Here is a 20,984-nt window from a genome sequence, read left to right as displayed (position 1 = left end):
GGAGAGACACAACACCAGCTCTCCAGCATCCCCAGCATGGAAGCCCATATCCCCCACCAGTCACACACTCACACTGTCACTGCTGCCTCCTTAAAAGGGTCTTCCTGAACTGGAGAGATCCAGAGCAAGTGTCTCACATTTTACAGACACCTGATACCTACCTTGAAAGGACCAGGACAGGGCATAGCAGGCTCTCTGCAGACCCTCTCCCACGGTTCTCCTATGTAGAATTTACTTTGCTCGATTAAGTCCCCCATCCCTTCCCCCCAGCTTTTTTTTCCAGCCGTCTGAACCCTCTCCTGCTCCTCCAAACTCTCCCCCCATTCCACTGAATTCAGCCTCAGGTGATGCAGGTGAGACACAGCTCATGCTCTGCAGGGCTTTGCCTTGTCCACTTCCCTGGGGATGGGCATCACTTTCCACATGGCCTCACCCCACCACTGTCCTTCCCTGCACAAGGGGCCTCTGTCTTCCAAGGGCTGGCACCCCAAAGATTTCTGAAGGGTTGAGCACATGCATCACCCTACCTTCAGCACCCAAGCTAAGACCTCCACCCTGAGGTGCAAGAGGGTGGAAAATGCTCAGAAGCCAGTTGCATTAACAAGCGTGCACAGCAATATATTTTATTCCCTAAAAACATGGTTTCAGCCAGTGCAGGTACTACACATTCTGGCCTGAGGCAGCTGGAAATAGGAAATGTCAGATTTGTGCAGTAGAGTGCTGTATTAGGTGCCTCACCACATCTGTTCCTTGCAGCTTGGACAGCCCTGCTTCAGGTGTGGATTTCTTGTTGCATGGCTCCAAGCTGAAGAACCCAGACAGGTTCGGCCCCACCAGTCTTCCCCTCCCCTGAAGGGAGCCATTCTTCAGCACTTCTCCAGGCCATTCCAAACCCTCTAATGGCAAGGCAGAACAGTTACAAAATAACAAAAATACTCTACAATCTTATTAAAACACAGGAATTAACAAACAAGTTTGCACCAACACGTGCCATGCACAGAGGTCACACCAGCACACCTATCTCTGCTTCCGAGTGGAGCAGGGGCTCACCCCAATACTTTCCTCCCCAGTCAGCAGTTTCAGTGCCAAGCGTGCACAACCCATTCTGGACTTCACGGCCCAAAACAGGACAGGGCCCAGGCCCACCTGTAGATCTCCCCAGCCCCCACAGGCCTGTGGTTGAGGGACGGTGTTTAATTTGACGATGAATATACAGACACTCCACAGCCACACAGGTTGCTCTACACACTTCTTCCTCCAGTAAACTTTCTTGGAACTATTTACACCAGGCATGGAGCTGGTCCAGGTCCATTCTCCCTGCTGCTCTCAGACTGACATCCCAGACATTCGTCCTGCACCTCCTGCTTGTGGCTGCTTCCAAGACGTGCAGTTCCACCTGGTGCCAGAGAGCCCAAAGCAGCAGCAACTGCAGAGCTCTGAGGAGGCCAGAATGCAAGAAAACCCTGTTAATTCTGCATGAAAAAAGGAGGAAGGAGTGGTAAAACAAGGAGGGCAACTCAGTCCAGGCATTAGCCAGAGGCTTGGCCTCCTGTTGGCTTGCTGTAAGGGCAGGATTCTCCACAGGGGAGCTCATCTCAGCCACAAAGCAGCATCAGCGCTTTGCAAACAGTACCCAGGCAGTGGTGGCTGCACACTGCCTCGTGCCAGGCTCTGGGCAAGTGTGCTCTGCCCTGCAGTCTCTTCCAAGCCTCTCCCAGGAAGGCAGGGGCTCTCACAGCAGGAAAGTGTCCATTCTGACCTGGCTGCTGCCGGAAGAAGATGAAGAAGGAGCTGCAGACGCTGGTCTGGAGACCTTCTTCTTGCTCCTCACTGATAATGGACGGATTTCTGCCAAGTTTGTCTGGAGGTAAAACTGTCAAGGAAAGCACAGATCAGTGCCCTGGGAAGACAAGTGATCCAACACCTGCTGCAGTCCAGCCTGAACCATAGACCTGGGACCTAGCCACGCATCTGCATCAAAGGAAGAACTCCCTGCAGGACGGGATGGGCTTTGCTACCTTCTCACAGCAGCAGAGCTCAGACACACTCCCATCCCATGAGTCAGGGAACATCTCCCAAACAGGGGGTTTGGACTGGATATTAGGAAGCATCTCTCCACTAAACAGGTGGTCAAGCATTGCAACAGGCTGCCCGGGGAAGTGGTAGAAGTCCCTGGAAGTGTTCAAAAAATATGTAGATGTGGTGGTTAGCGACATGGGTGAGTGGTGGGCTTGGCAATGCCAGGTTAATGGTTGGACTCTCATCTTAGAGCTCTTTTCCAATATTAATGATTCTATGCTATCCCCTTGCACATAAAACAGCATTTTAACAGCATATCAATTCGAGTGGCAAGACCTCCTGAGCCAGGACACTGTACAGGTAAAGGCAGAGCAGCCAGAGCCTGCAGCCTCTCATGGGAGAGCAATCCCAAGGCAGGAGCAGCTCCACACCCACAGGGTGAGCTCAGCCCAGCCACTTCTCACCAGAGCAGAGCAGCAGCATCCCACAGGAGTGAGGGCTCATGAGGGCTCTGGCTGCACGGGCTGGCAGGCACACAGCCAGCAACACTGCTGCTATAAGATCTCAAGGGCACAGGCAGTCCCTGCAAATTGCACTGATTTCTAGCTGATGTGCTCCTCTGAACCAGCCACAAGTGCTCTCAGCAAGTTCAGGTCCTTGAAGCCTCTGCCAATTTGTTCAGAGAGAAATCAGATCATTCTTTGAGGATCCCAAGTCCGTTTTTTGTTGACTGAGACTAAAGAGGAGGAATAGAAATGAGGTGCCCACAGCACCAGTACTGCCACATGAGCTCCAGGAAAGGATACTGGCTCTATGAACTTTGTCCTGCCTCCCATGCCATCGTAGCCCGTCCTCACCTAGGAGAGAAAAACAAATGAGCCTGGAGCAGCACACAGAGCCTTGGCTACCTCCCCTCATGCTAGTTATGGGGAAGGGGGAGTCTTGAAGACCACACATTCTGGAGAGGGGTTAAAGGCACTTGGAAACACTCAGTACTTGCACTAAGCCCTCACTTTTGGAAAAAGACTCATGAGTAGAATAAAGTTTGGGAATATTGGGCTACTTTCTGAGACAAGCCAAGCAAGGCTTAGGATTTTGTCACTGGGATGGAGGAATACAAGGAGAACACTCTAAGCTCCAAGGAGGTGGAAGAATAGGACATTGAGAGCCACTTAGTCTGCTGCCAGGAAGGGAATGAGCATCTGTCATCCCTGGAGCTCTGCAGGACTGGGAAGTAGCCAGGTTGTGCTCCGAGATTTATTTTCCACACACTGTATGTGGCAAGGTAAAACCTTTGTTTGCTTCCTCTTGCAGGGTCAGTTCAGGACAGAGGTGGCAGTGCCAGGCCTGGGCACACTCACCAACTGGACAGTCATACTTACAGAGCCCATGTTCTTGTGGGGACCCCACAAACTGCCCAAAGATGGCTTCTTGGAGAGAACAGAGTTCCTGATGTATGCTGGCAAGAGTCCTTTAAGAGCATCATCCTCCAGATCATCTGCCCTGTTCTGTCCCACAAAATAACAAGAAAAGCCCTTTAACCAGCACAATCTGCTGAATGGAGTCCACATACAGGCAGCACTAGTAACACAGACATATTTAAGGTAATGGTTACTGCCATACCATATGTCAGGCTGAAAACCAGCAGCTTCCAACCTCCCAACTGGGGCTCATGTGGAACAGTGCCCAGGAGGCAGGACACTGCCCCCAGCAAGGCTGGGAGAACAGCCACCTCAGCTGACCCCACAGCCCTTGTGGTCAGCTCCAGGCAGTGTTCGTGAAGCACATCTGGGGCAGAATTATCAGCAAGAAGCACGTGGGTCCCCACCCTCCCTTCTCCTGCCCAGTTCCAGGAGGCCTGAGGCAGCAACAGTGTTTTTTCTAAGAGACCATCAAGGAAAACACTTTGCCGCACAGACTGGTTCTATAGATGGGCCAGTCTATGGCCACAAGGGAGAAAATGGATTCTTTATCCCAAGCTCGTTAACAGCAGAATCAAAGAGGCGACACAGAAAAACCAAGATTAGTCCTTTACCTCCACTGTTTCCTTAAGAACTTTCTTCGCCAGATTTACCACAGGAGGCCTGTAAGGAGCCCAAGGAACAAATCAGCAGAGATTTATTGTTCAAGTGGAGCTGGCAAGGACGGACAAGGCCAAGCAAATGACGACAAAGCTTGCAGCACGCCATCAGGCAGCTGGAGAGCTATCTGATCTCACACAGCAACTTCCAAAGCACTGAGACTTTGATCTCCTTTAGAAGCAGAAAGAGGAGGGAAAACTCACGGCTTTTTATCCAGCTTCTGCCTTTTTGTAGTGCCAAAGGGGGATGTGCAGGGCTGGTGTTCAGGGGTGTCCACATCATAAGTAGCATCGAGATTGATCTCGTCGCTGTCGGACGGGCGGTGGAGCTTTGGATGCTGCAGTTCCACAGGAACAGGGCTGCAAGGCCAAGAAAAGCATCAGTCACCGAGCCACCACCTGCCACCCATGGGAAGGCAGAGCTGCACCCCATGACATTGAGTGCTCAGACAGCAGTGGCAGCTGGAGCAGAGTCCTGTTCTGCTTACATGTCAAAGAAAGGACAATCTGAGCCCCAGAGTTTAAATTCAGTGTCCCAAATTACTGCTCCCCCTCAAATAATGAGCGCTGTGACAGCAGCACCCAGAGCCCAGGAATCACACTGGCACACTGCTGCTCCATGGACACAACCCAGCTTGCTCTACTGGGGTAATGGCATAGGCTCCTCAAGAAAGGCTGGATAAAAGAATATGTCATTTTTCAGTCTAGATTTCTCTGCCTAGCTAAGATCTTTGGTCCCCCTACACCAGGGGGACTCTCATCACAAGGCCAGCTCTAAAGCAATGAGAAGAGCAGTTTTAGGGATGTTTCCCAGGCAGGACACAGTGACAAAGACTTTTTCAAAACTCAGGCCATTCCTCCATCCCCTCCTGACCCAAACCCTCCAAGACACAGACTTTTTCTATGTGTGTGACATCATCTTGTCAGCCACAAGGAAAAGGACACAAGGAACAAAACAGCCATACTTCTGCAACACCTGCCAGACTAGCACTGCTTTCTCAGACAGTCAAACTGTCAACTCTTGCTTTGGAGCTGTCACCTCCATGTCAGTACTGTATCTGAGGATGCAGCTCACTAACCTTTCAAAGACTAGCCGACTGAGTGTTTCCCTGGTTACAGAGGGGACCTTCAGAGTATCCTGCAGGATGTCTATCTTCTTCTTCAAACTCTGGAGAGAAAAGGGAAAGCAGACAGTGAGATAAGGAAAGATTTAGCAGTAGATACTTTGCCCCTTTTCCATAAATCAGCATCAGGTGGAGCTCAGAGGTAGGCTGGGAAACTTAAGCCACTGAGCAAAAGCCAGCATAACTCCTGCCTTTGCAGCTGCAGACCAGTCTGCAGTAACTGGCAGCTGGCCATGAGGAATGATATTCTCACCAAGATCTCCTTGTCTGCATTCTTCAGATCTTTCTGCGTGCTTTTTAACTCCTCCTTTGTCTTCTCCAACTCTGAAGTTGCTTTCTGCAGCTGCAGAACACAACAGAGTGTGGGTTACAACACCTGGGTCAGGGGGACTGCAGAGCCCTGTGAGAGCAGCATGCTCTGCACCACATGCTACTCCCCCTGCTTAAGGGCTCAATTTTCCTGTGTCAGTCTGCCCAATCTCTCCTGTATCAGCACAGTCCAATCCCTACCCAATTCCACAAGCTGCCTGCAGAGGGATCTCCAGGGCTGCTTGCCCAGCGTTTACGCCTGACAGCAACAGTTTTTCCCTGCTCTAACACTTGGTGGCTGTGTTCTGAATTCCTGCAGGATTTTGGACACACCAGAGCACAGGAATTACAAACCACAGGCTGGAGGATGGTTGTCCATCAGCAGTACTGGCACATGGACAAGCCTGATTCAACAGGGAAGCATGCCAGGAGCAGGGGTCAGGAAGTGGACTGCTACCACTTCAGACACTTTTGTGGGTGCAGGAGTCTGGGCCAGCTCATGGACTGTGGGTACAGTCAGCTCTCTGTCAGCCAAGCCTGGAGCCCCCTGTGCACTGACTCGCATCCTCCTGACCCACGCTGGCCATCACAGCTCAGGTCTGACTCAGCCAGGAAAAGCCTAATTCCAGCAGCAGCACATTGTGTAGGGGTTAACTCCTCTGGGGAGCACAGCACAGCAATCTGAAAGCCTTCTCCATTTGAGGGGACAACCGCTATGGTTGAGTAACAAAAGTAGGCCAAATCCACCCACAACTTCTCACTTTGTTGGCTTAGACACAGGGATGCCCCAGGGAACACCTGTGCCTTGGGGAGCGAGGCTACACACACATGCTTTTCACAGGGATGTGCTACCAGAACAGACAAAGAGAGTCCTGCCTGAGCTGAGCTAACAGACCCCAGCCAGGCCAGGAGCAGGGGGAGCACAGCAGCAGAGGCATGTCAACATCCCCAAGCTCTGCACCAGCTCAGGACCAGCCCAGGCAGGCTCTGTGCAGGGTCACCTGTGTGTCTTCACTGTGCTTTGGGAACCTCTCCTGCCGAGGCACAGGCAGGAAGTGGGAGCCCTGACCCAGTTCAGTTGGCTGAAGGCACAAAGCTGGGTGTAACTGGTTGTGCCAAGCCAGGACTAAGCCCTGCTCAACTGATACTGGCTCCAAACCCCTTCCCACTTCCTTGGGGCCCAGCTCTGCAGCAGGAGGAGCTGGCAGCAGAGTGCTCAGCAGTGTGGCCGGATGAAGGAATTGCTACTTCCAGAACCCAGTGGGAGCAGTGGAGCACCTGCATGCTGCTGCCTTCCAGCACAGGCTCCCTGCCAGACTCTGGCTGGCTCTGCACATGCTGCCCCAGCGACTGCTCTCCTGACAGCAGCCCACGAGCTGCTCACTCACCACATCACATCCTGACCCAGAAACCCCAGCCTGACCCCTTCACACACCTGTACTGATCAGAGTGGGAGGGGGTCACTGCAGAGGCCTTAGGCCTCAGTTATGGACAGGGATCTACAGACCAGATGTCACCCTGGCAACTCACACTCTCTCCCTTTACCTTGTTATTGACAGAAAACAGCTCCTTCTTCAGCTTCTCTGTCATCTCACCAGAGATCTTCCGAGCCTCCTTCAAGTTCTCGTATTCCCTGCAAGGAGACCCAAAGAGGCACGCTGTTTGTAAGACAGTTGAGCCAGAACTGCTCAGAGACAAGCCAAGACCCTTAAATTGAAGCTCTGGACCTGCAGAGCTACCAGCAAAAACCCAGGAGACACAAAGCCCTTTAAGGAACAGAGACAAATGTACCAACACTCCATTACACCACAGGGGAGAAAAAACCTGCACAGGATACCATGCTTGATTCCACCAGCAAAATGGGAACCAGAGATATTTCAGTTGCCAGTGGAAAAGACAGACAACAGAGCACAGCCTCCATGCTGGCAGCAAACAGGGGACTTTGCTATAAGTGACTTTTCAGAGACTTCACACTACTGGCCATGCACATTCATTCCCAATTACACCACAGGGACACTCGCCTCATTACAGCTTTGTACCAAAGCTGCACTTATTCAGCTGCCATCAGAACAGGCACACAAAAAGCTGTGTTTTTTCCCAGCAGGACCAGATGGATATCCAGGTAGGGGAGGGCAACAGTGCAGGCTCGCTTTGCCAGAGGCCACAGCTGCACAGTGCAGTGCTGCAGAGGGCACAACCCAGAGCTCCGCATCCGCTCGCTTTCCCCCGGGCGTGAGAGGAAAGCGGAGGGAATAATCATCATCACTTCATAGGTGCACTGACAACTCTGGAGACAGTTCCCATGGTGACACACATGTCACTACAGTGACAAGAGGAACAGTTCAGTGTGACAGGCTCCAAACTAGGTCCCCAGGATCTGTCAGTCAAAACCCAGTGGAAGCCCTAAGAGGTGGCAAGAGCCCCGCAGAGCCCATGTGCCTGTCAATACTCCACAGAGGGTTCTCCCTGGGCACCCCCAGGACAGCACCAGCCAGCTGTGCCAAGCCTGCAGCACCTACTTTTTGAGGGAGACACAGTAGATTGCAAGCTGCTCCACTGCTGCCTGTCCAACTCCCATCTCTTTGATCATCTCCTCCACTTCCGAGCGCTGGCTCTGAAGCAACAGCTCAATCCTGCACAAAAAAAACCCCCACAAACAAAAACATACCCTCAGCTCATGAATCACAAACAGACCTGGGAAAGAGACAAAAGCCCTGCTTCCCCTTCAAGGAGCTGGTGCAGCCTGAGCTTCTGCTGCAGGCACTCTGGGAGAAGAGACACAACTGCCTTACCCCAAGCAGGGCTTTTCACTAGGGAAAAGCAGCACTACTTGGACTAGAGAAGGGGCAGCTGTACAGACATACTGCCATGAAACTGATGCCCAGCTCTTGGTCCCTATAGCCCTGTGGCTGACTGTGTTCCTGGGCTGGCATTCTGCCCCAGCATCCTCTGATAACAGAAATGGCACATAGCCATGCTCAGTGCACTAGAGATGAGGCCAGTACCCTGCCTTGCTGCTCTTTAATGAGAGCAGCTGTCTGGAAACATAGCAGGGGCAAGAGCACAGGCAGGCAAGGGCAGCTAAAGCAGCCATTTCCAACCTTACAGGTAAGCTGGAAAGCACATAGAGGTGGGTGTTGCAGCAGGCCCAGCAGGACCCCTCCTGCCCTCCCCAAAAAGGGCAGAGGTGTGCAGCCTGCAAGGCCCAGGGAGCACCCCGGGTCTCACCGCTCCATGGTTCTCAGCTTGTTTCGCAGCCGACGGGCCTCCTCCTTTGAACTTCTGTTATCCTCCTGCTGCTGCTCCAGGAATTTCATCTGCTTCTGCAGGGAAGCAAGCACACACAGACCGTTAGTAAGGCTCCAGGGATTGTTGGAGAAACATCCTGGCTTACGTGCACTGCAGGCAGCTGGGAGCATACATCAGCTCTAAATGCTATCACCACCTCAGCAGCCCGGGATTATGGAGAGTTGAGCTCCCTCCCACTGTACCCCAGCTCTGCTCTCCACAGGCACAGCAGGGTCTCAGCGAGGCTGGAGCTGAAACCACGTCATAGCCCCTCTCTGCTGGGAGCACTGGAGGGGCTGCACAGTGCCCTGTATGCAGCAGTGACAATTTGTTTTTCAAAAGCAAAGGAGTCCACAGCAAGCAAACCTTGCTGTCGCCTACCCCTCCGTGCTTCAGCCTCCCAACTCTCCTTGCCACTAGCTGCTTAGAGCATAAATAGGAATGAGTGGGTCTCTTCTGGGAGACCTCAGCCAAACCAGACCCCCACCTGGGCACTTCTGTCACCTGCTGCAAGCCTATTGCAACCATCACCTCTCCAGCTCTACAGCAGTAACACAGAATTTCAGCTGAGCTGGAAAAGCACACATCTGCACTGTGGCAGAGGATGGGGAGAGCTGAATTAGCACCATTCTGATGCATCTGTGCTGTCTAGGTTTGTGTGTGCCTGGGCACCTTGCACAGCAACTTTGAAAAACTCTGGTTTCATCACAGTGCTGACTCCGGGGAGAGGCCTGGCAAAAGATCATTGCCTTGTAAAGCTCCTTCCCACACAGAAGTTTAAGGATTTTATCCACTTCCTCCCACAAAAACCAAACAGCTGTGAAACCACTGGGAAGTTGGGGAGGGACAGTGTTGCAGGCTCATGTGTTACTCTTGCTTAACCAGAGCTTGTCTTTGGCTTTCCCCTAACCAGAACTCTCAACACTTCAGATCCCCACAGCAGTGGTCAGAGCAGAGTCCCCAGCTTTGGTCAGCCTGCAACAGCAGCAAACTGACAGTGACAGCAGAAGACAGGACTGGCTCGCAGCCTTAACCTGCGTCACAGCAAGTTAAGCCTGTATTTTCACTGCAGAAGTTTAGTGCTTTAATCTTTAATGATGCAGTTTAAGACAGCGCTTGGCATTCAGCTGGGAAATGTCATACACTACAGAAAAGATACCTCCAGGTCCCTAATCCTTCTGCCCTGCCCAGCTTTCATTAAAGGGACTTAAGCATACAGAGAGGGTTTTGCAACAGGGAAGATAAGCACAGAGCCTCCTCCAGAGGTGTCGAGGCAGGAAAACCAAGCACTGAGATCCTGAGTTGGGCAGCAAGTACCAGCTTCCGGTGTCACAATTCTTTCTGCTGAAGTAGGGGGCATCAGAAGTATCCTGCCACTGACCTAACCAGGATCACACCAGCATCTATAGCATGGCCAAGATCCAGGCTGCCTTTACATGCAAGCAGATTGGATATAATCCCATGGTTGAGCAAAAGCAGTTGTCCTGGCTCACAGTGAGGCCTGCCTGGCATTAATTCCTTACTCTGTCCTGATGTCAGGTAGACCTCCCAGATGCTTGCTCCCAAAAGAGCCCAGCTGCAGATGGCATACAGCAAGACAGCACCATGACACATCTCTGCCCAGGCTCTCTCTGGGCCACTTGGCCTTGCAGATCAACAAACACGATGAAGTTCAGGATACTGGGTTGGAGCGCTTGGGAAGCGCAGTAGGCACGTACCCCACCTTTCAGCCCGCACCCCACCTTCACACAGCACAGACTCTAACCCTACCCTAACCTCTAACCCTAACCCCAGCCCAGCACCAAGGCTAAGCTGCTCCAAGACATCCCAACAAAGCTGCTTCTGCTCTTACCCTCTTCCTGTTTACGCACGGTACATGACTACACACTGAGTCACTGCACGCTGAAACACAACAGGAATATTTGATCCCTGGACTTCACAACATTACTAACCTAACTGAGGCAAAGCCCTGGCAACAGAACAGAGACAGGAGAGTTAGCTGGATCAGACCTCACTCAGCTGAAGCCTGCAACTCCCCTTCCATATTTTTCAGTTTGATTTCTCCCCCAGTCAAAGTAAGAAACTAATTTTCCTTGAATCCCGCTTGGCCTCAACCCATTTCAGAAGAACATTCTACCTCAGGGAGTCAGTGTTTCAGCAGCAGGGTGCTGGGGCTAGTTCCCACACTAGATTCCTGCTACCACCTTTATGACCAGCACTGCCACTTCATTAGCGAGGCTCAGCCACATTCCTCAGGCTGGGCTGGCATTTCTCCCTCACCAGGGACACCTCTGCCTTGAGCACCTGTACACAAACCACAGGCCTGTAGGCTTTTTATGCCTCTGAATCACCTCAGGCAGAGCACAAACAGGACCTCGAGTCCAGCAACAGCACTTGCATCAATTAATCAAACCAAAATGAAAACCCAGGCACCAAACCCGAAATCCCACCAGCACAATCTCTTTATTAGCAGGATCTGAAGACATCTTCAACTGAATTAACACTGACTGCATGATGGTTAGTCCTGCTGGGGACAGGAAGGGTACCTTGAGAGAGGAGCACAGCATCTCTGTCTCTCCCACCACCTTCTGGAGCGACTCTATTGTGGCATTGCGCACATCCAGAGTGTCCCTCAGCCCGTCCACAACAGCCTGGCATTCCCTCTTTTCTTTCTCTGGAAAAGAAGAAAGAAAAAGGTCATGGCCTGGTAACCCAGACTCCAGCTGCACCACAGCAGCAGAAGCACACAGACTGCTTGCAGGCTCAGCTTCAGGCTGCCAGGATTTGGCCATTCCTGGAGAGAGCCATTTCTCTAAGTGCTGTCTGCACCAGGGTCTGTACTGAGCAATTGCTTCTCTCAGTGCCAGCAGGCTTCAAGATTTCTTTACTAAAGATAAAAAATTCCCTTTAAAAGCTCTCCAGTGCCAGCCCTGCTAGCATTAAGATGATGTATCTTAACTCTTGTGTTTTCTCAAAGCCAGGCTTGCACAAGGAAATAATTCCTCTCAAGTTACACCAAGCTGCCATAGAGCTGGAGAACAGAGCTTTGTATCCATCCTCTCCACATGGAACCTTGTGTGTCAAGAACCCCTTTGGGGGCCATTGAAGTGGTCCAAAAGCTGCTGCACATGCCCTCACCGGCCACAGCACCTACATCAAAGGGCAGGAGGCAGTGGCACTGGGACACTGTAGGACAAATGACAGCTTAAGTAGATTCCCCAAGTGCCCACTTTTTGCATGTCACAAAATCTTTTGAGTCCTGCTGCCCCCTCCCCTTGGCAATCCAGGAGCAAAGCACATGCATCTGACCACCAGAGAGAAGGTGGTGGAAAACACCACCAGATTTCAATTTGTTTTGTGGAGACAAGGGAAGAACAGCTCAGAAAGCAACAACCACCATCAGGAGCTGCCAGACCTATGCAGGGAACAGCCAGCAACACCAACAAGCTCAAAGCAGCTGGATAATGAGGGAAAGCAGGAACCCCTCCACCTAACCCTGCTGAGAGCAGGGTAAAATCCTCAGCTCAGCATCTTCGGTCTTTGCTAAAATCACCTGTGGCTCCAGCCTGGCAATAGTAGAGAGCCAAAGAAAGCCTTTCCAAAAAGCTTGTTCTCCTTGCAAGCCATCCAGTTTCAAATTCTGCATCCACATCCTGTGGAAGCATGACCTGCAGTGAAGCTCCACTGTTCAATCAGGGAGTAAAAGAGCCATGTGGGACCGAGGAACAAGAGAGCAACGTGTTCCAGCAGAAGCATGCGGGTAGCTTCTCCATTGATCTGAATAACCCTTTCTCACCAGAAGCAGTGCCTGGAGATGCTCTCTTGCATTTGCAGGGACTCCACACCCACCAAAAGAGTTAGGGCTTCCCCCTCCTCCGTTCCCAGCTGCCCAGAGGCAGATGGCAGGAATCAAACCCCTCCGTGCAGCAGGAATGAGTTTTCAACTCATTCAGAGTGCCTCCCACAGAGCCTGCTGGGTCTGCTCGGAGCTCAGCACCTCTCGAGCCATTTGCAGGCTGATCAGAGCCTGGCAGCTCCACAGCTCCTCTGCAGCGCACACAGCAGAGCACAGCTTCACGTGGAGAACTTCTACACAGGAACCAGCAGAGAGCAGAGTACCCACAGCAAAGGAGGCAGGAGGCGGGAAGGAGCTTCGCATTTCCAATATGAAAAGAGAATGGGACAGGGAATGTCAAATCCAACCTCTACTCACCAGAAGCCGAGAAGATTAGCAGGGCCTTCAAGCAGTTTTTCTTGGATAATATCCTAGCAAGAATCCCAGCCACCTTCCCCAGAAGATCTGGCTCTCTACCAAGTCACTAAACTCAACCAAGCTGGCAGGAGAACAGGCCTCAGAATAGAGACGTGCAGACCATCCAATTCTGCTCTCAGGCTAAGGACTGAATCCTCAATCTACTGGCTATTCATGTCTGTCTCGTGCATGCAGGGAACACAGAGGAAAGACAACTCTCAGGGCGTGGGTGAGCCCCCAGCATTCTTTAAACATTTTTTTTCCTCCTTCTGCTAGCATGTTTTAGGATTTCTGTCACTTAGACTGACATTTTCCTTTTGCTGCTCATGACTCATGTTCTGATGACAGGCTGCCTACAGACGATGCTTAAAACCCATCGACAAGTCTCCAGGGCTTTTGCTTTTCCTGCCTCCCTCAAACATCCTCTAAAATTAAAGATGGGAAGATGGAAGTGCGCACACACTGAACTCCGTCTGCTCTTCGCGCGACACATGTGGCACTGCAACAGCCAAACAAACCCGAAGCCTTCCCACTGCTGCTTTTGGACACCACTTTCACCCTCTCTCTCATCTGTTGGAGGGAATGAGCCTTTGCCATACGCAGCTGTGAGTTTCCCAGCAAGCAAACCAAGGCTTTTGCTTTTAAGCTGATTCTGGATAGAGCTGTGCTGCAATTTTGTAACCTTGTGATTAGGAAGGGGGCAAAAAATTTGCATCTTCTTGTTTAAACCCACAGTGAGCTCCTGAGGTACAGCAGACCTGGGCCAGGCTGTGGACTCAGGCTCTGTCATATAAGCTTTGCACAGCTTTAGGTGTTCTCGCCTCAGAAAAAGCTCTGAAGAAGTTGTTCTAGCAAAACAGTTTGCAGTCTGAATCATGCCCTCAGCTTCAGAGAGGGGTGGCCTCTGCACAAGGGTTCCTCAGACCTGGGCAAGCCACCTGGCACAGATAGAGCCCAGGACCTGCTGATTGTGGGCTGCCAATCCCCTGCAGGCAGCTGGAACTCACCTTTCAAGGAGAGCTGGGCCTTCACCTTGTCCAGTTCATTCTGAAACACAACACAGAGAAACGCATTAGGAAATGCCCTGCAGAGATGCTTTCACCAGATCTTAAAAAGACCTAAGAGGTTTCTCAGCGGGACGTTTGGACCAGGCAGGTACTAAGGAGGGAACACCGAAACAACAAGCACAGAGTTACAAGCCCAGACTATCACAGGGAACGGAAAGAGCACCTCCAACTGGCATTCTTCAGGGGGAGAGGAGAGGTTTGCAGCTCTGTCTTAGCCTTGTCAACCTTGTGTTTCTCACACTGTCAGTCATCCTGTTTTAGCTGAATAATTTTGGAAGGCTCTCAGGGAAACACAGGAAGTCAGGCAAGAACAATTTTTATAATGTTTTACCTAAACAAGGCAATAAGGCAGGGATGTTGCCAGACTAACTGGATTACTGAGAGTTCTTTAAACTGAAGTGAACTCTAATCAGATGCAGGTGGGAGACAGGAGGGCACATCCGAAGATCTGAAAAGGTAACCAAGCATGCACTCAGACATGCTGACACTGAACCCACTGCAGTTTGGGTTGCTGATATGAGCTAACAGCTCAATTGAATGGCTGGAAACAGATCACTGAGAAACCAATCCATAACACGCCAAACAGAGAGTGCACAACATCTCCTGGGTACCACAAGGGTCTGAGAAACATCAAATATTTCTAACGCCTTCATCAAGGATCAGAAAGAGGCAGCAAATGCCCTGTAGTTTAAATTAGAGATAATGAAGTGATATAACTTAACACTGGCAAATAGCCAAAGGAAATGTAGAGAGGTTAAAAAGAGAAGCTATTTATATCTATATATATATTTAAAATAAAAACCAGAGAGAAATATATGCAGCAAAGAGTCAACAGAAGATGACTTAAAAAGCTGTGTTAGAGAACTGCAGAGGAAAGCACATAACAAGTCAGGCAAGAACTGCAGTGGAATAAAACCACAATAAAATGCCAGCACAGGCACACAAATCTGTGCAACCCAGAATGCTACATGCAAATCTGAGCCGAGAATAGCACCAGCAGTGACCACGGCTCTGATGGGACCGGAGCGAGGCTCTGCTAGTGACAATAAAGGCAGGAAAGAGAATGTGGGATGTAAAGCTTGGTAAGCAGAAGGGACTAAATGCAAAGCCTAGCAGAGCTGACTGGGATTTGCCCCAAGGGGCACAACTGCTGGAGGGCTAATGTGGAATTAACTCTGCTGCAGGAACTATTCTGAAGTAGCTTCCTCAGAGTCCTATTCAGGAACGATTAGTGAGCTCACAAGATGGGCTAATTATCATGATAGCAAAGAAATCCTGGGCTACTGCGGGCTGCTATGTAACATCACCTCATTCATCAACTTAATCTGAAATCCCTCATCCTCCACCACAGCTCCTAAAAGCTGCTCCCAATTTTCTCTCCTCTAAAAAAGCTCTCCTCTCTCTGCCAGGCTGAGTTACGAGAGCACATTTTCCCAAGATCAAACGAGTATATCCTGACCACAAACAGACAGCTGTCCTCCAAGGCTTCTACCTTCCCCAGCAGGTTTACAGGCAGGAATCCTCCCCCACCTCCTCTTCACCAAGCTGAAATCTCCTTCGGAAGAAGAACTCTCCGCTCCCCAGATCACAAGCCGCTCTTGACAGACTCACTGAGGTGTTACACCGCAAAACTCACCCTTTTCCTGCTCTGGGAACAGCCACATGGAGACTGTTCTGCTCACTAAGGACCATCTTTAAAATCAAGATAGGTTAAACTGAGGTTCAGTAATGAAAGAAATGCTTGGACATTGAGCCTGTGGTCTGCAGCTACTCAAGAGATTCAGGTTCCCACTGGTGTTTCCGTTGAAGTTTTAGCCTGGGGGTGGAAAGCAAAACAGCCCCAGCACTCCTTTGGCTGAGAGTGGCAGCAAGAGTGAGGAACAGCAACAAAGACAATTACTGTTCAAAAGATAATGCAGCTAATTCTGCAACAACAGGAAGGGGTTTCAGATCATGAGGGAGCTCTTCCCATCACTTCACTGGGTACCAAAGACTCTGAAGAGAATCCCAAGCTTGCCTCCCCAAGATGACAAGCAGACCACAGCTACACACTTTACTTTTCTAACACATCCTTTTCATGGCAGGAGGCCAAATGCTCATTCCAGGACAGCTGTGGGCTGCACGGATACAGCTCCAGTTGATTACAGAGATGAACACCACTCTATGCCCAGGCTCTTGGAGGCAGTGGTTCATCACAAACCTTGGATTTTTTTTTTTTCTTCAAGTGAAATTGCTTCTGGCCGAGGATGCCAGCAATTCTTATCTCATCCTCTGAAGAGCCTGGGTTTGGCCCACCATATACTTGCTTTGAACTGCCTGGCCAGAATCAGACACTCCATCACAGACAGACCTCCCACCTAGATGGAAATTAGTCCTTCACCCATTGTGAACAAGGCATCTGTATTCTTAAGGTTCTCCATGTCCTCCAAAAACAAGGCAGCACACCACATGAAACTGGTGACAAACGCAGCAGCAACCTGTACCAGCGCACACAGCAGTGAATACCCACACAAGCTAATGATGCTGATTTACCCAGAAAAGTATTTGGTTCTTTCTGCTGGTGACCTCGGTGCCCTCATTAAGCAGGCTGTACACTGGGGCTAGATGCTGCTCTGACAGACACACACAAGATTTATAGGAGCAGGAGGAATTACCATTAAGCTTGCTGTGCATGAGCAGCTCCACAGTCCTGCCCTTGAGCAAGGGAGCAGTTCAGCACAGCCTGCCTGGAGCAGAAGGCTGGGGGAACCCATTTTGGATCCTGGGGCAGGGGTGAGAGGGAACAGGAAGATTTTCTAGGGCAATTCTCTCCAGGGAACCCATTTCCAAGTCACTCATCTCATTACACTCGTGAGAGCGGATCTCTATACGTACAAAAGGAAATGTTCATCTGCTGCGAGGGCACACAGCTCCCAGTGCCCAGGATGCTCCTCCATTCCTCAGCACACTTTGGCCTTCAGTTTCATCACTGGCAGTCTTGGAGAAAGACAGTGATACTGACATTCTAGTCTGGCTGGCTTCATTTTAAAGACATACGAAGTACATATAGAATTGTCATGGCAACTGTTAATTATGGTAATTGCTGCACATGCTGCTTCTAAACACAAGAGGGTACAAGCGTCCTGTTATACCGAGGTCAACTGGCCACCCTTTTTTTGGAACAGATAATTCCAAGACAGAAGGAGCCATGTTTCATCCCCACTACACAAAGGAGAACATGGAACAGCCACTCTGTGTTTATCTCTACTCACCCCCAACTCTCCGCACCCAAAGGTGGCACTTGGAGCACACCACCCAGCATCCCAGCTCCAGCCAAGATCCTGCCAGGACCCAGCCTCCCCACTGTTCACCACTGCTGGTGTGGCTTCAAGCAATCCCTTTCCTAATCTCTCTTGAGGAATCATGACTTCATCATCACACTGCCCCACACCCTTCAATCTGCACAACCAACCTCCCTGCACAGAAGGGAGGAGGGGGCACTTCCTCCAGCGGCCCCTTCTTTCCAGAGGGGTTAGCAGGGCTCACAAGCCACAGATACCAACAGCAATTTGCTGCATCTCGGATTTCCCTTCTCCTGCCTTCGGGAACAGCTCTGTACCCTCATTCCCAAGGGAGAAACAGCAGTCTGATGTGATGCTGCTTCAGGAGGCTTCCAGGTAAAGTGAGAAGTACAAGGAAGAGCAGGAAGTAGAGGAGGCTCCTTGAGTCACCACAGGGGACTTGGTCAGGGGGAATGCTAAATCACCACAGAGACCGATATGCTTCAGGTCAGAAACATGAGCACAGCAAACTCCAGCTTGGAAAGCACCTGCTGGCAGAGGACCAGCAGGCCAGGCCACACTTCCAGGAGGCTGAAGCATCACATGAGGAAAGAACCCTCCAGTCAAGTTACCTGCAAGGTCTCAGCATCCGGTGCTGCTTGCTCCTCCAGGGTAACATCAAAAAACAGCTTATTGATGATGTGCCTTTTGCTGACCTAAACACAGGAGACAGAAGAGTTTGATGGGTACAAATATGGAAACAACGGATATGGAAGACAGATGGAGGGGGAGAAGGTACCGTCTTGTGACAAGGCCATGAAAGGCAAATCAGATCACGTGTTTGACACCATTAGTGGCGATGCTCTGCTTTGGCTCAACAGCACAGCAGCAGACCCCCCACTCAGTTTCTGGGAGTGTGACTCCAGCCAAGCTCCTGAGCCGCAGCAGAAAGATTCAGACATTTCTGAATCGAGCGCAGTCTGTTCTCTGGCAGCTCAGGCCCAAGCAGCTGATGCTGAGCTAACATGATGCCAAATCCTAAGACAGAAGTACGTGCTGCTTTCTGCAGGCAGAAGGTGCTGTAATTGAATTTGATAGCTCTCCACACCTCCCCCATGCAGTTACAGCTTTGTGTTTTAAGTATTATATACAGTCATGACACCAGCTAATTGCATGGTTACTGCCACATAAGATGTTATTTCGCGATAACTCCATGGTAACCCAGAGATGTAAGAGGCAGAGAAGAACAGAGGGAATCAACAAGTCAGGGAAGGAACAAGGGCCAAGACCTTGAGAGGAGGAAAGAAGCACGAACAGAGAATAAGCCCAAGTAGCAGCTGGCTGAAAATTTACATCTGAGAGCAAGGAAACATCTCCTGCAGCCGCTGCATGCCAAGACCTACTGGTGGCATTAAGGCTGGTGACACAAGGGACTTCAAAGAAGTTCAGGTCCCAGTTAGGCCAATGGAAACCCAAGCCTCAGCTTCCTATCTCAGAAGCTGAGCACATCCTTCCCTCCCTCCCTCCCCAGCCACTGCTTTTCTCAAGGGAGGGTCAAGTGCTGTGGAGCCAGGAGGGGTTGTAAGGCCCACGTGCAGCAGAATGGGCTGTTCACCTGATAGCAATGGGCTGGGCATGCCAGAAACACAGGTCAGGTGTCCTTGTTAAGCCCCTGCAGCTCCTTCTGTCATCATGCCAATACTTACCCAGCCTAAGTAAAAACTGTGGAAACCCAGAGCCCTTTTCTAAAGGGGCTGCAGTGCAGACAGTGGCAGGGCACCCTCAGCCCACTGCTACCAGAAGGGATGTGGAAGGGAGTTCATCCTTTCAGCCTCTGGAGAGTCCCAAGTGACAGAAAGTCCCTCTGCTTTCTACCATGAGCCTTTTCTGGCATCACCCCAGGCCACGGCTCCCTGGTGCCATTGCAGAGCACCATGCCACAGGTGTGCACAGGGGATGGCTTTACCTGGCTTCTGCACTGCGGGCATGTCCGGCTCGGTGCAGTGTCAAACCACTGGATGAGGCTGAGAAAGAAAAGGAAAACATACAGTAAATCCTCAAAATTCTGGAGCACTGCTTTCAGGGGCCATCCCCCAGCTCCCCAGGAGACGTCAGGATGTGATTCCTCATTGCACACTAAAGCAGAACCGTAAACCTTCAGTCCGGTGCTGGGGCCGACAGGAGCGCCGTGTTCCACACGCATGCTCCACATGCATCTCCAAGACAATTCCTGGCTGAATTTAGCATGTGAGCTTATCTTTAACAGGGCAGAGCTTTTGTAGAGCTCAGATCTCTCTGGGAGACAGGCTTTGAACAGCCGCAGCTTCACAGGAGCGAGCGCATCCGCACACAGTGTGGCACAAGGGCTGCTCTATCAGGATGTGACAGCTGAGATCCCAGCCCGGTCAGCTCCAAGGGGGGCCACTGAACGTGGATCTGCGGAGCACCTCACTCTGCTCTGAGATGATGAATTCAAACCTGCCGGGCTCCCCAGGAAAGCCACTAATGCATTTTGCAACCAAGCCATCACATCACACTGGAAAGGTTTATTTTGGGAGCAGGGTAATGATTTGGAGCTGGCAGGTTACCTTTGGAAGCTCTTCCTGCTCTGCTGGCTGCTGAAAGAGAGCAGGCCCGAGCAGCACTGCTGAGTGAGAAGTGACAATCACACCCGTGGTCTCTCTCCAAGCTTGTTAGCCAGGAAAGCAAATACCCATCCCCTCCCCACACAAAGTTTATTTGCTCAGAAGAACCATTTCTTTTCAACACAGACACTTGCAACACAGCAAGAAAAGCATGGAATTGCCAGGGAGGCTTCACCATAATCCAACACCTCTCCCTCCAAATGCCCTGTGAGACTGGCTCTTCCGGAGAAGGGAGCCTGCAGGCAGCACAGTGACAGAACCACAGAATCAATTAGGTAGGGAAAGATCTGAGATCATCGAGTCCAACCTATGACCTATCACCACCATGTCAAGTGCCACGTCCAGTCTTTCCTTAAACACCTCCAGGGACGGCGACTCCACCACCTCCCGGGACAGTCTGTTCAGACGCGTAACCAGCGCAGCCCGGACTGCTGCGGCAGCTCCGTGAATTCCTCAGAGCCCTCGCGCGGGGCCACAGAAGGTGCCCGTGGCTGAGACCCCACGGCCCGGCCCGAGCCCCCGCCCGCCCCGGCGCTCACCAGGCCTGGTGGAAGGTGTGCCCGCACGGCACGGCCGCCACGTCCCGCTCGTTGTCGAAGAAGTCGGAGCAGATGGTGCAGTGGGCGCGGATGGGCATGGCGAGGCCGGGGAGTTTGGGAGGGGTTCGGGAGGTCAGCGGAGGTTAAGGGGGGTTCCCGAGGGCCGCAACCCCAGGACCGGAGCAGCCGCGCGGCCCCGCGCCGTTTAAACGCGACCGCGAGTGCGCCGCTTCCGGCCCGCCCCGGAAGTGACCTCAGGGGCTCCCGCTCCGGGGCCAAGGGCGGGGCTGGGCTGAGGGGGCGGGGCCGGACCGGGCGGGGCGTGAGGGGAGCCGCGCCCCCGGGCCCCGCCGGCGCCGCACGGAGCCCAGCGATGGCACCCGGCATTCCTCCCGGAGACA

The 20,984-nt window shown here is 51.6% G+C and overlaps 1 protein-coding gene across 2 annotated transcripts; it reads right to left on the bottom strand.

Annotated features, from left to right (window-relative positions):
• Positions 1-609: 609 nt before the first annotated feature.
• Positions 610-20,685, bottom strand: LOC125331621 (TRAF interacting protein). Of its 2 annotated transcripts, XM_048315847.1 has the most exons (16): positions 20,584-20,685; positions 19,366-19,423; positions 18,032-18,115; positions 14,080-14,119; positions 11,367-11,494; positions 8,761-8,855; positions 8,052-8,165; positions 7,078-7,165; positions 5,477-5,566; positions 5,179-5,267; positions 4,304-4,459; positions 4,055-4,103; positions 3,402-3,527; positions 2,826-2,876; positions 1,760-1,861; positions 610-1,436 (listed from the first exon to the last, which is right to left on the bottom strand). In XM_048315847.1, exons 1-16 carry the CDS (start codon positions 20,679-20,681, stop codon positions 1,281-1,283), a joined length of 1,524 nt encoding a protein of 507 aa, XP_048171804.1. In that variant the 5' UTR covers positions 20,682-20,685; the 3' UTR covers positions 610-1,280. The 2 variants fall into 2 exon arrangements, with proteins under 2 accessions (XP_048171804.1, XP_048171803.1); XM_048315846.1 differs by having other exon boundaries at positions 19,366-20,676.
• Between the last annotated feature and the right edge of the window lie 299 nt (positions 20,686-20,984).

This window comes from Corvus hawaiiensis, chromosome 11 (genome assembly GCF_020740725.1).
Source record: "Corvus hawaiiensis isolate bCorHaw1 chromosome 11, bCorHaw1.pri.cur, whole genome shotgun sequence".
NCBI classification, from domain to species: domain Eukaryota; kingdom Metazoa; phylum Chordata; class Aves; order Passeriformes; family Corvidae; genus Corvus; species Corvus hawaiiensis.
Note: the sequence above shows the minus strand (reverse complement) of the source record. Positions and strands in the feature narration are given on the sequence as shown.

Excerpts from the sequence above, each read along its gene's own strand:
- LOC125331621 (XM_048315846.1), bottom strand. The coding sequence starts at position 19,611 with ATGTGGAGCATGCGTGTGGAACACGGCGCTCCTGTCGGCCCCAGCACC. Across the intron at positions 7,166-8,051 it reads TACTGTGTCTCCCTCAAAAA|GGAATACGAGAACTTGAAGG; the intron begins GTAGGTGCTGCA and ends GTCTCCTTGCAG. Across the intron at positions 3,528-4,054 it reads TTCTTAAGGAAACAGTGGAG|AACAGGGCAGATGATCTGGA; the intron begins GTAAAGGACTAA and ends TTTGTGGGACAG.